The sequence below is a fragment of the Erythranthe guttata genome, chromosome 13, assembly GCF_056151865.1.
Source record: "Erythranthe guttata isolate IM_541 chromosome 13, IM_541, whole genome shotgun sequence".
NCBI lineage: Eukaryota > Viridiplantae > Streptophyta > Magnoliopsida > Lamiales > Phrymaceae > Erythranthe > Erythranthe guttata.
The window spans coordinates 17,731,602-17,744,444 of NC_142545.1; the positions used below are offsets into that span (position 1 = coordinate 17,731,602).

The 12,843-nt window shown below is 34.4% G+C and overlaps 2 protein-coding genes across 2 annotated transcripts; one reads left to right on the plus strand and one right to left on the minus strand.

Moving 5' to 3' along the window:
* Window positions 1–3,636: 3,636 nt before the first annotated feature.
* On the minus strand, window positions 3,637–7,671 carry LOC105968874 (putative galactinol--sucrose galactosyltransferase 1). Its single transcript, XM_012993560.2, has 13 exons — window positions 7,012–7,671; window positions 6,667–6,899; window positions 6,497–6,587; window positions 6,335–6,383; window positions 6,171–6,262; window positions 5,984–6,091; window positions 5,787–5,903; window positions 5,282–5,692; window positions 5,067–5,208; window positions 4,913–4,980; window positions 4,691–4,825; window positions 4,341–4,561; window positions 3,637–4,245 (listed from the first exon to the last, which is right to left on the minus strand). The coding sequence occupies exons 1-13, from the start codon at window positions 7,200–7,202 to the stop codon at window positions 3,851–3,853; spliced, it is 2,253 nt and encodes a 750-aa protein (XP_012849014.1). The 5' UTR covers window positions 7,203–7,671; the 3' UTR covers window positions 3,637–3,850.
* Window positions 7,672–11,833: 4,162 nt separating this feature from the next.
* Window positions 11,834–12,632, plus strand: LOC105969154 (chaperone protein dnaJ 11, chloroplastic). The gene has a single exon (XM_012993896.2). The coding sequence runs from the start codon at window positions 11,993–11,995 to the stop codon at window positions 12,443–12,445; it is 453 nt and encodes a 150-aa protein (XP_012849350.2). The 5' UTR covers window positions 11,834–11,992; the 3' UTR covers window positions 12,446–12,632.
* Window positions 12,633–12,843: the final 211 nt, after the last annotated feature.

The following is a 12,843-nucleotide window of genomic DNA, read 5'->3' on the forward strand; positions in this document are numbered from 1 at the left end:
GCAGGCAATAGGCCCCCCCCCCCCCTAACATAATACTATTGCACAGGCTTTAGTTAATAGGCACATTCAGATGGTCCTAACTCCTAACATATAAGTAGGAATTAATATTAATTTTGACAATTATTCGATTTTTTAATCATTAATTAATTCATTTGGGTTCTCGAGGGGAATTATAAAAATTAAAAATAAAATTAAGAATTAAACTAATGGTCACGGGTAGTAGGTAGCCACGATCAAAAAGTGTATTTTGTAATGATAATTAGCGTAGATAGTATATAATAATATTATGCAATAAAATATATTATTTCCTAATTATTTTCATATAGGATTTGAAAACTGTAATTACATAAGGTTTTATTACAGCAATTAAGGATATAAAGGGAGAAAAAAGGAAAGTTGAATAATGTTGGTATTTATAAGTGCTGAGTAGATAATACGTAGATATGAGGTGGAATTGTAGATTAATTAGTGGGGGTCAAACTAAGCGCGTGGCAGCCCTAGGATTGCAGAAAAATCTACGGATAAGGTAAGATAATCCGCGGTCAACAAATGATCCGGGCCGTCGGTGGGTTGACCAAAGTACACGTCATTACAACTCGGATCCTTATCATCCTATTGGTTTTGGGGACTAGTCTATTAATTACACCTAATTATTAATTGTCAGACAAGAGAGATTACGCCTCAAAATACTCCCCGCCGATGAATATACACACACATTTAAAGCACCATGCCAAAATATATGATTATTTATTTATTTATTTTTAATGAAGGAAGACGCAACCAATCATATATGTGCATTAAGACGCAGCCAATCATCTATGTGCATTATTGAGTAAACCTACGCTCTCGTATAATAAGTTGTAAGGCATATGAGAGACAGTCCGTATCTCGATCAAGTGAATTTTAATTTTCGTTTATCCAAATCAAGTGAATTACATGGCAATTCAAATATATATATATATATATATATATATATATATATATATATATATATGTGTCATGTTATTATTTGTGTCATTTGATAAAATGCCTAATCACGACAATCTATAAATTTCGTAATATTTATCATATGATCGATTTAAATTAAATTAATTTGCACTTTTGACGGTAAAAAATTAATTTCTATGAATTAATCCTATAGAACAAAATAACATTCGGAATCCACCGAAAAACTCTGGAAGCCACCAGAAAAATAGTGAAAACTCTAAATATTTATTAAAATTCGAAATTCTTCTCAAAATAAAGTCCTAAGGCAGCTATTTATACTAAAAAACTGAAAACCCTAATTAAACTAAGAAAATACTAAAAATTACCAAAAACGGAAAAAACAAGTTAGAGTCTGATTCTAGTAGATCTCGTAATTTTGGGAACAACCCAATTTACGGAATCATAATCCGATTTTTCTATGATTTGATATTAATTTCCTAAAACTTACCTAAAATAGCAAAAACGAACCTTTAGGAGTCTAAACGACGTTGGATTGCTGAAATTTGACGTGATTCATGAGCTTTGCTCATGAGTTTTGTTCCTTGTGCCGTTTCACTTGAGGTAGAGTTCGTTTCGTAATCAAATACAATAACATTTATTTTTCCATAATTTCTTTCGATATCTCCACTAATGCCCATTAATAAATCTTTTCCGAATTAAATAGTTATTTTGCAATTTGAATCCAATTTGACGTTCCTTATCAACTTTATTAGGAATTTGCATTTGAGATACTATTTTTCCAACATTTAAACACATACTATTGGTGTGGGATTTGATTTTTTGAATTTGATATTGCATTTTCATATGCAAGATAAATGTCAATATATTGGGGAAATTCTATGCTACACCTGGTGAATATAACTAGGCACCCTAATTAATAAGATTCCCACTACGGGTTCAGTTATGGCCTAATGGGTTTTTAGAAATATAATTATAAAATAAATAAAAAAGGATACATGTCAAGAAAAGAGCCACCCAGTGAAAATCACCGGGTGTAGCATCGTATTCCCCAATATATTGTATATATTGAAGATATTGTCAAGTAAAATAGGCTATATTGCCTTGTTGGCATGCAATATGAATTAAGTAATTGATAATGCACATTAGTTGTACAAAAGCTGGCCTGGCATTGTGACTATAGATATATAAAAAAAAAAAAAAGTTATATTTTAATGTAATCTTAATTTGTATCCTTTTATCTTGTTAGAAAATAGAATTGACCCGCTGTAGCTAGACAGTAGTGACCGACAAAGGCTGACTAGGATACGATATGGACTTTAATGCTTATGTGGCAAGTGAGGTGGACTCCTGACTCATCATAGTAAATGGGAAAAAAATAAAATATAAACATAAAAAAAAGTAGACAGACACCAACATATGCATCATAGTTAAATTCCTACCCCTAAAAAGGAGACGAGAGAAACTAACTCGAAAGCTGTTTGTTTGTGTTGCTCCCTTGGTAATTAATGATATTGTCATTTTCCAAGATTTGCATGTAGCCATCTTCGGTCTCGGCGAAAATCCTCCGATACTCAAATCAGCTATATACGATAGGAGAATTTAGAAAATTGAAGAGACTGTTCGGAAATTATAAATTGCGTACATTTAATTGTGAGGTTTTTGGATATTAATATGGAAAAATATATTTCCATGGGCCTAAATCTCTTAATATGGGCCAACTTGAACTTATATTACTATGCTCAGTCCATTTGGGTCTGATTTATGTGTCTCTATAGGTTTGTTGATATTGGCGGAACTATTAAGCGGCTAGTGGGGTTGTTGACCCCCCAAGATTTAAAAAAATAATTTATTTTTAGGTATTTTGGTATTGCATTTTTTAATATTACTTTTGCCCCCCTAAAGTTTTTGTAAATATGTGTTTTAATCCTTAATTTATTTTTAGCCTCTTCTCCATAGTTATATATATACTATCAAATATATTTTTTTTAAAATTAAATGATAAAACTTCTATTATTTTAAAATTTATGAATATTTACTTTTTTGTGATTTTTTTTTATCAGTAAACTCTACAAAATAACATGAGGCGATGCTATGAATTCCCAAAATATTAAGTATGATACATTATTAGAATAATTTGAAATAATTTATATTTTTTGTCATGCTTAAAATATGATAAAATTATAATATATATGTCATTTTAATTAAAAAAAATTCAATATAAACTTATTTTTGCAATGTCTTGTGAACCTAAATTTTCTTTCGGAGCGCTACCCCGAACTCCGAAATTTTAGCTAGCCCCCTAAATTTTGATCCTGGTTCCGCCCGTGTATATGGACCTTCGGCTATGGGCCCATTTGCAATTAAATATTACTACTATAGTTAGTCCGTTGGCCATATGCTAGTTAATAATTAGATATGTACTAAATGAATAATTTAATATAGTGTATAGTTGTAAATGTAGATGTAGATTAAGAAAATAAGAACCTGTGTTAGAAACAATACATGATTGAACAAAAACACAAACATCCAGCCAACGTGCCGTAGATTCCTGAACCTTGTGTCAGCAAATACCTGACCACCCACATGTTATAACGTGTCATCGCCTGATTCGCCCCACCCAACTATTTATATATATTATACATACACTTTATATATACATATACATACACTAACTGGTAACTCGTGAACTTCTGCCGAATATCTGATATGATTATACAATATTACTTTAATTTAACGGACAATATTGTTTTGGACCATAAAATAAAGATTTAAGGAGTCAGTTAACTATCCAATGTACTTAGAATCGAATCTTGATTCGCATATGCAATCTTTGCACAAGTGAAAAGCCAATCAAAACTTATTTTTAAAAAAAAAATTGAGAAAAAAAAATGAATAGTTTGAATCAGAGTTCAATTTTCAAGTTCCATTCGTATAACTCCAGTTCCGGTACTCGTAAATTGAAAGTGAGAAATCCCGAGTTTTCGTCATAATCGAATTCCTCATCCTTGTCGTCGATTACTAACCTTTTGGCCTTTACAGAAACATAGGCACCGAAAATTCCACTCCCACGAACTCTCAGACAAACGTAATTCGTTCCAATATTAATTTCCTTAGAATATTCGTAGCGTACTTGTTTTATCGCCCCGCCAGAATTGAACATATTGACGAGGCCTATCGGAGCAAATTCAGTTCCATCGGGGAGTTGATTAACAGGAACCACCGTGAACACTTCGTATTCTCGAGCTTTCAGTTCGATGGCCACGGATTTATTATGCCCTGTCACATAATTAAGTTTACCTGCAGAGATCACAAACGTGGAATTATTCGTTAAGAGATTATTCTAATTTTGCCGATAAAAAATACATTGATATATAATATGTTCGTATATATACCGCTCTTATGGGAATACATAATGCAATTTCCGTTCCATGTGCTATCATTAGCAATGCCACGAATATAAGGAACATCTGTCGATTGGACGGTGGTGGAAATTGTTTCTGGGTTTTCGTTGTGGATTATATTGCTTATACTATCTCGACACCACGAAGCTCCTTGACAATTGAAAACCCCGATAACTCCACTGAAATCGTTCATATTCCAGATTTTCAAAAGACTGCCACATAGATCATGCATTGTGTGTTTAGTTAACTCTTTCTTGAATTATACGTAAGGCCATATATATATAAATATATATATATATATATATATATATATATATATATATATATTGGATTTTAAATACCTTTTTCCATCTCGGGTAGGATCAGAAAACAAGCAATCTGTTGTTGGTTTTCCAGGGAATTTGGCCCTCAGAGTGGATCCATCGTAAAGGACGAGCCTTTTCAACACGTCAAAATCATGGTTCCCAGGTTTGTCACTGCAAAATCGAGATGGCAATAACGTAAATAACGAACGGTACGGTCTTTGAAATGTGACTTCGGCAAAAATACAAATACGAGCGCACCTGACATAGATTGGACAGCCTCCAATAGCACGAGCTGCGCCGTGGTATTCGGCCATAGGATGTAGGCTCTAACATTTCATTACACGGAAAAAAAAAAACATTGAGCCGATAATACGAAAATATATATAAATTAAATAAAAAATGGAATTCTCACATGAAACATATCCCAATCAGGCTGCATAAATTCTCCTAAAAAAATACTATTGTAAGCAACTGATGCTATATGAATTGTGTGTGACGCTGGATCTCTCGGAAAGAAATCATCCGATGCTCGAATAACAGCAGCTTTCTTCGCACTGAATCAATAAACATAATCGTTAAAACTAATCACATTAACAAAAATATCATCCAAACGACTTCGTGTGTTACCTGTACAATGCATCTGTGCTGTGACTCATGCAAGAAATAATCGCATTATTCTTGAAGTTTCTAGAAACGGACGTCTCCAGTGCTTCGTGGTATTTTCTCGCGAGTCGCACTCTCCCGCCAAATCCAGCCCCAAGTGTTTCGAGTATGCTTTGATTATCGACTTTAACTCCATCGATACCAGCAGAAGCAAGGTAAGAGTGCAGATTGTTATAGAAGGCGTTGACTTTATCCGGGTTGACTAGGCCAACTCTGTTTTTCATAATGCTCTTCAAAACGAAACAAACGCCATTCGACTCAACCCCGGGTGACGGAACCGCGGTTACTATCTCCGGCTCGTACTTAGCCATTTCGGGAACACCAGGGTTAACACCACCCCAGTAACCCACTATTGCATGCCAGATGTAAACGTACCTGGAAAAAACTCGAGGGAAACATATAATATTTGTCATCTGCCGGCAGAAAACGAGAAATAAAATATGGAATTTGAGTTTTTCAAGGCTCGTACTTAAGAGCGAATTGGTCTTTGATCTCGGTAATAATTTGTGAAAATCCCGTTTCACTCCCCCCGTTTTCTTTTCGGAACTTGTGATTTTCTTTGATGTGAGTTAATCGATTTGCAAAACTGGGACGTGAAAAAATTCAAATGCAACATCAGCTTTATATATAAGAATTCAAATAGAGAAGGTCGAGTTGATTGATTACTTGGCAGTGTCATCAAATTTGGCTTCGGTACTAGTAGCATCCATACCGACCGACTGCCATCCATCATCAATGATAACGAATTTCGGGGGAGCTCCACCTTTCTCCAAACTAACAATAACACGAAACTCGAATTTACGTTTATCTAAAAGTATCAAAACGAAATCCTACGAAATTAATTTATAAACACCTTTGAATTCCTTGCTTAACTCCCTCAGCTGTAACATCAGTATAAAAAGCATCCCACGTGCACCATCCGAACCAGTTCAGCATATCGGGCATCTAAAACCAGCATATTACACGGGACGAAACTCGTGATTGAATTTTTAATAGTAATAATAATAATCGGGTTACCTCTTTGCTATCACGGTGGCAGAATGTCTGCAAATGAGTTTCCAAATACCTGTTCGATTTTCCGAAAAAAAAAATAAGGGACTAATCGACTAGCATTGCCGCCATACAAAGCACACAACGTAATAACCGAAAGCAACAACCAAAAAACCGAACCGCACATACTTCACCGAATTCTCGATCAAGTAAAACGGGTCGGGTCCAACCGCTACGTAAACCAAGTGTCTCCCTTCATATTCTTGAATAGAAGGATCACCTGTAAAATATCAATCTCAAATTAATTGTAATAATGAAAGAATAATAATAATAATAATTGCATCAGAAAATCAAGTTACCACTTTCTAAGCAAATCTCCAACTCATCATTTGCGTTTCCCTGAAGAACAGCCCTGAAATCCCCTTCGGGAATCGGCAGTAAAACGACGTAGTTTACTGATTGATCAGAAGTATTATTTGGTACCTCCACCATTAAAAACTGAGTCTCACGGGGAATATTCCGTCCACGTGTCCCCATCAACTGAGTCATCCACCATAACTTGAATCGGTAAAGGCACAAAAATCTTAAACCCCTGCAATTTTATTTTTTTTTTGAAAACCATCGGCATCAGTATTTTCTTCAAATCAAAATCACACAATTGCAATAAATTGGAAAATAAATTTCTTATCGAGGAGAATTGTTACTTGAGTTTTCCAACTGGAAAAACTGCGCGGCTGCCACGCCGATCAGATTTAACGCCGATGAAAGTGCCGTTATTGGTCTGGGCTTGTGTTAGAAAAATATTGTCATGAATTCCGGTGAGAATGCAGTTGCCGGAAACTAACAGTTTTCCGTCGGTAAGGGATAATTCTGCTGTTACAGCAGCAGAACCCATTTTTTTGGCAAAGAATTTTTTGGGTACACACTACCCAGTGTTGTTTATACAGTGAGCAATGATTAACTACCGATCGAGTAAATTTGTGGAATAATATTAATTATAATAATGGGATAAGTGTAATTAATTTCTGTGGCAGGGAAGAATCATAGGAAAGATACTTGATTATTTGATCAAGAGAAAAAAAATCTAGAGGAGGTGATGCTTGCATCTTTGATGCTGATTCCTTGTGACGTGGCATTCTTGCATCTTTAAATTCTTCTATTTCCACTAATTCAATAACTAATAATCTGGCTAATGTGGTGTTTGCAAAAACGTATTTAAAAGTAGAATTCGGTGATCCTAAATTAAGTGTTTATTTTTTAAAATTTGAGGCATTTGCAAATACACTGAAAAATCAATTTAAATTGAAAAAGCAGGTCCATGAGTTTTTTTAAAGTTATTTATTTTAAGAGTTGCACAAGCAAACATTAGTTTTTCAAACACATCAAAACAAATTATAAGGGATTTTTTTTTTTTTTCCTCCAGAATCGATTTCTAAAAGCTTTTGAAATTAGTCAAATACCACTTAACAAATAAGAATTAATTTTGTTTTAATTTGGATGATGTGTATACGATACGGCCCAATATGCTTATAGAGTTGGGCCTCAGCAAGTGTTGCACCTGTTAAATTAAAATTCATCAAAATTAAAGGTAATTGCAACATTAATCAAATCTGGATTATTAAACAATATATATACTGGAGATTATTTTGTAGACCCCTCATTTCCAAATTATATAGAACTAACTACCAAGTGGATTACACTCTAGGTGAAACCCCCCTCATTTCGAAAATATTTTGACATACCCCCCTGGGCTACCCTGAAGTACCTATAATACCCTTCTAAAATCAGTTTTAACCCTAGCCACTCACGGTCTCTCTCTTCTTCTCCCAGATTCAAAATCCCGCCTCTACAAACCTCTCACCGGCGAAATTGCTTTCCGGAGCCATAACTCTCTCTCCGGTGGTCGGAATTCGATGGTTTAACTACCGTTGGATTCCTCTCGTCGAGCTCTTTCTTTTGGTGGTGATTTCATTCAGTTTCGAGCGCGGATCTGTTTCTGCAATTTTTTTTCATTCGAGGACGGTGGTCTTGCCGGAGCTTTATTTTGTGTTCCACCTGTCGAAATTTGACGGGTCATCCACCGTTGGATTCCTCTCGTCGGGATCTATATTTTGATGGTAATTTCGTTTATTTTTATCTTTTCAGATTTATTTCTATATTTTTTTGCATTTCCCAGCAATAACCTCTCTCTCTATCTCTCGATCTCTTAATGTTTGGTGATTTTTGAGTGTTTTGATGTTTTTATTCAAATTTGTCGATTTGCACTAAAGTAATTTCTTTTTGTTTTGATTTTGCAATTGCAGCTTAATGAAGGCCATTGATCATTTCCTTGAAGGTGTCAAATTTTTGTTTTTTTAAGTTACATCAGATCTGTTCAACAGACTGTATACATTATTATACATTACTATAGTAACATGTAGTTACATGTAGTTACATATGCGTATATTTATGTATTTTTGTTTTGTATTTTATTGGTTCTGATGTGATTTATAATAAAAATATTTAAATTTGTAAATTTTTGTTGGGGTTTTATGAATTTATTTTGTATAAGTCAGTATTCGTGTGTGTATACAATTGATCGACTAAAAATATGGGGAAAAAACGAACATAACTATGAATTACTATAGGTACCATAGTTACATGTAGTTATTTTCAGTACTGTAAACATATTGTTTTGAAAATTAAAAAAAAATAAAAAAAATAAAAAAAATAATAATTTTTTTTATTTAAAAAAAAAATTAAAATATATATATATATATATATATATATATATATATATATATATATATATATATATATATATATATATATATATATATATATATATATATATATAACAAACAAATTTATAAAAAAAAATTAATAATAATAATAAATAAATCAGCGAAAATGATAAATGCAGGACCATAAATGCTGAATGCAGTTTGGCCGAAAATTGCACATAAGGGTAGTATAGTACTTTCGCTTCCCCAGGGGGGTATGTCAAAGGTTTATCCCTAGTTTATTTGGTGGCTAGGGGGGTATGTAAAATAACCCCTATATACTGCTCGTCCCGATTGCCGATATAATATGCGTCAAGAGTCTCTCCGAGTCTTCTTCTTCCATGATTCTTCTTCAGCTCACTACCTACCTACCCCTTCTATCGTCTGTTTACGTGTTTGGATGAGCTCACGAGCTCGACAACCACATATCACATAGATATCGTGTAGCGAGCTATGTACTACTGAACTTTTCTTCTAGCGAACTTCTAGAAGAGTTCATGTCGTTGATACATATTGGGTCAAAGGACCAATAAATCAATCTCAACCTATATATTCTTATCTTTATATTGTTTAAGAAGCCCAATATAAAGAGTTTGACCCAACCTTACTAAACTGACCCCCATCAGTTATTATTTTATATTAACCTTGATGCTGTCATTTTCTTGGACAGTGACCATACTAATTACTAATTAGGATAGATAATTAAAGATTAGTGAAGAAGATTTGTTTGAGCTTTTGGTCGAATGAAAAGATTATGAGTATCTACTCATTTTGTCCTTTAGCTAATACAAAAGGACCATGAGCCGCATTACATATTTTTTTTTACTATACTATAAATTCTTGCACTACAAATTTTCTTTTGCATTCCTGCAACTTGTACTCTCTAAATCATTTTTATTTTTTTATATTAGAGTCCAAATTTAAATATTCTTTCTCTCTTATTTTTAATTTGTATCATTAGAAAATAAATAAAAAATAAAAAGTCTAAGTGTATCAATTACCAAAAAAAAAAAAATAGGCAACTATACTCCAAGTTTGCATTTTATGATGCGATTCAATGTACCTAGCCTGTTCTGGGGATAGTGAAAGTAATATTAAATGAAATATTAAATTTGCAAATTGCAAGATTGACTAACGATAGATCTATTTTAAACTAATCCATTAATTAATTAATTAATTCGTACAATTTTCACAATCCTTATCCAGACCGTTTTCTGTTCGTTATAAACTCTATAAGAACCTTTGCACTCTGTAACTACTTGATTGGCCAGTTGTCAATTTCAAGAAGGAATTTTTGACTGTTTCATTTCTCATGCTAACTTGATCATGATCACTTTTTAACCATGGTTTGTACCTAATTTAATGACAGTGGATGAACAACTTGTGGTGATCTTGATTAAAGCCAATTTTATTTTATTCATGATAATAAATAATGTTGCTATACTAGGATGCAACTTGCAAACCCCTTTCGATTGCTTGTTCAAATTTCCAACTAATAATTGAGTTTTCGTTTTCTTAATCACATGTAGTATGACTGAACTAATGAAACTTTGACGAGATGATACACCTGATAAAATATATTAGGTGGTTTTGAACTGCAAATTTATATAAATAACTACAAACTTAGCACAATACATACACATGCATGAGTGTGTGTTATTATGTGTACGTAGATTAACGGTTTGAAATTACCTGATGTGTATATTTCATCGGCTGCATTATATACGAAACGTCCCGATGTAGAGAGTGACAAGAGAAAAAGAAAATGAAAGGTGAATTATACATTAGCTCCAAATGTGAAATATGTGGCCCTTGGAGAGTGAAAAGGAAAGGCTTCTAGCATCTTTATGCCAAAACATGCAGTCACAAATTTTGAAATTATTGCCCCTTTTTTGGCAATTATTATTATTATTTGGTAATAATAATTCAGTTTGATTTTTATCACCTGAGGGACAATTATTAATTATTAATTAATAGTAATTATTATGGTGATGCAAGTTGATGAAAAAGAGTCGCTACCGACGTGACGAATTGTGCGGACAAAAATCTATCCATAGTGGATTGATTATTAGGATTTTTAACATAGGTTTTTTTTGGGGTTGATTTTAGCGAATAAATCAAATAACTAATTTAAGGGCAATTTGATAAAATCTAATTAAAAGACCTCTTGGTGTGACGAACAATAGACATTTCCGCGACCTCTTTCTTCTAACGATCCTCCTAGCCAACCTTCAAAGGTTTTTTTTGGACCTTTGATCTGTCCAACTCGCTAGGGCTCAAACCAACATTGTCCACTAATAGAAAGTTTGACATAAATCTGCCGAACTGACTCCCGCCAATATTAAAATTCAAAATCATAGAAGACGAGAGAAATCACAATTGGACATACTAGAAAGGTTTTCAATAGATGAATGCTAGAGACCATGTGCAGTTACCTAAATAAAATATTAATTACTGAGATTAGTCGTAAATATGAACCCAACTTTGTAATTGAAGTTATGTTGAATTTCAAAAATTTAATTTCAGTCATGTAACTTATGAAAATACCCGAAATTGACCACAAAATTAGCACGTGTAAAATAAATGATTTAACTGAAAAGCTAAACGGCTACAAACGCGAAGCCGAGCCGGCATCAAGTCCACAAAGCTGGACGCCGCTCTAGTATGAAACCAAATCCAATGTGCCAAGTCAGCACACAGTAAAACCCCCCTAGAAAACACGCACACACAGCTTTGCACCAGAAAAAGGATTTGCTCCACCCCCGGTGGTCCCCACCCTTTTCCCCTCCACCACCAGCTGAAATCCATATATATAATCCTTTTGATTTTTCTTCTCTCCACAAGTCGCACAATTCCTTCTTTCCTAAACAATTTCTACCCCTCAACGAAAAACAAAAAATCAATCTCCCTTTTTCCGATTTCAATGCTGGGTACCGTTATCCTCCCTGCAAAACCCTGCTTTCTCCCTCTCCATCAATCCCTCCGCCGCCAGATGTTCGTGCGCGCCTCCGTGGCCTCGGTGGCGCACCCCTCGGCGGCGACGGACAGGAGGTGCCTCTACGAGGTCCTCCGGGTCAGGCGAAACGCGTCGCCGGTGGAGATCAAGACGGCGTACCGCACGCTCGCCAAGCTGTACCATCCCGACGCGACCTCGAGGTTCCTCGATTCGTCCGCCGCCGCGTCGTCGTCGGACGGTGGAGATTTCATCGAGATCCACAACGCGTACGCGACCCTGTCGGATCCCGACGCGAGGGCGGCGTACGACTTCAATTTGAACGTTAATTCGCAGCGCCGGTTTAGCACCGGTGGGTATCGGAGTCCGGGTCGGGGCAGATTTCAATCGACCCGGAGGTGGGAAACGGATCAGTGCTGGTGATGTGGCCACTATATACGTTGCTTATTATCTATGTATTATGTGCCAATTGCTCAGGAAAAAATTCAAATTACTGTGTAAATTCATTGCCTTCTTTTGTTTATTTTCATTTTGATTTTCAATTTTAGGGAAAACTTAGCATTGTAGTTGAAAATGTGGATGATGAGAGAATTCTTGTGGTTGAAACAAATTCCCATCTAATATTTTTAATTAGATTTTTTTTTTTTAAATTTAAAAACGTTAACTCAATTAGAAGTCCAATAATCAAGAATGACATCTAAATATAATCAAAAACATTTTTCCTTGTAGAATTTACAACTTTGTAACAATTGATGATGAGAACCAGAAATATGAAATTTGGAAATATGAAATTTGGTCTAGACAGTAAATTAATGTTTCAA

What these genes read in the sequence shown, in the direction of transcription:
- LOC105968874 (XM_012993560.2), bottom strand. Translation starts at nt 7,202, where the DNA reads ATGGGTTCTGCTGCTGTAACAGCAGAATTATCCCTTACCGACGGAAAA. An exon ending in CTGATTGGGATATGTTTCAT is followed by an intron (nt 4,981 to 5,066) that starts GTGAGAATTCCA and finishes ATGAAATGTTAG; the next exon opens with AGCCTACATCCTATGGCCGA. An exon ending in GGCTGTCCAATCTATGTCAG is followed by an intron (nt 4,826 to 4,912) that starts GTGCGCTCGTAT and finishes TCGATTTTGCAG; the next exon opens with TGACAAACCTGGGAACCATG.
- LOC105969154 (XM_012993896.2), top strand. Translation starts at nt 11,993, where the DNA reads ATGCTGGGTACCGTTATCCTCCCTGCAAAACCCTGCTTTCTCCCTCTC.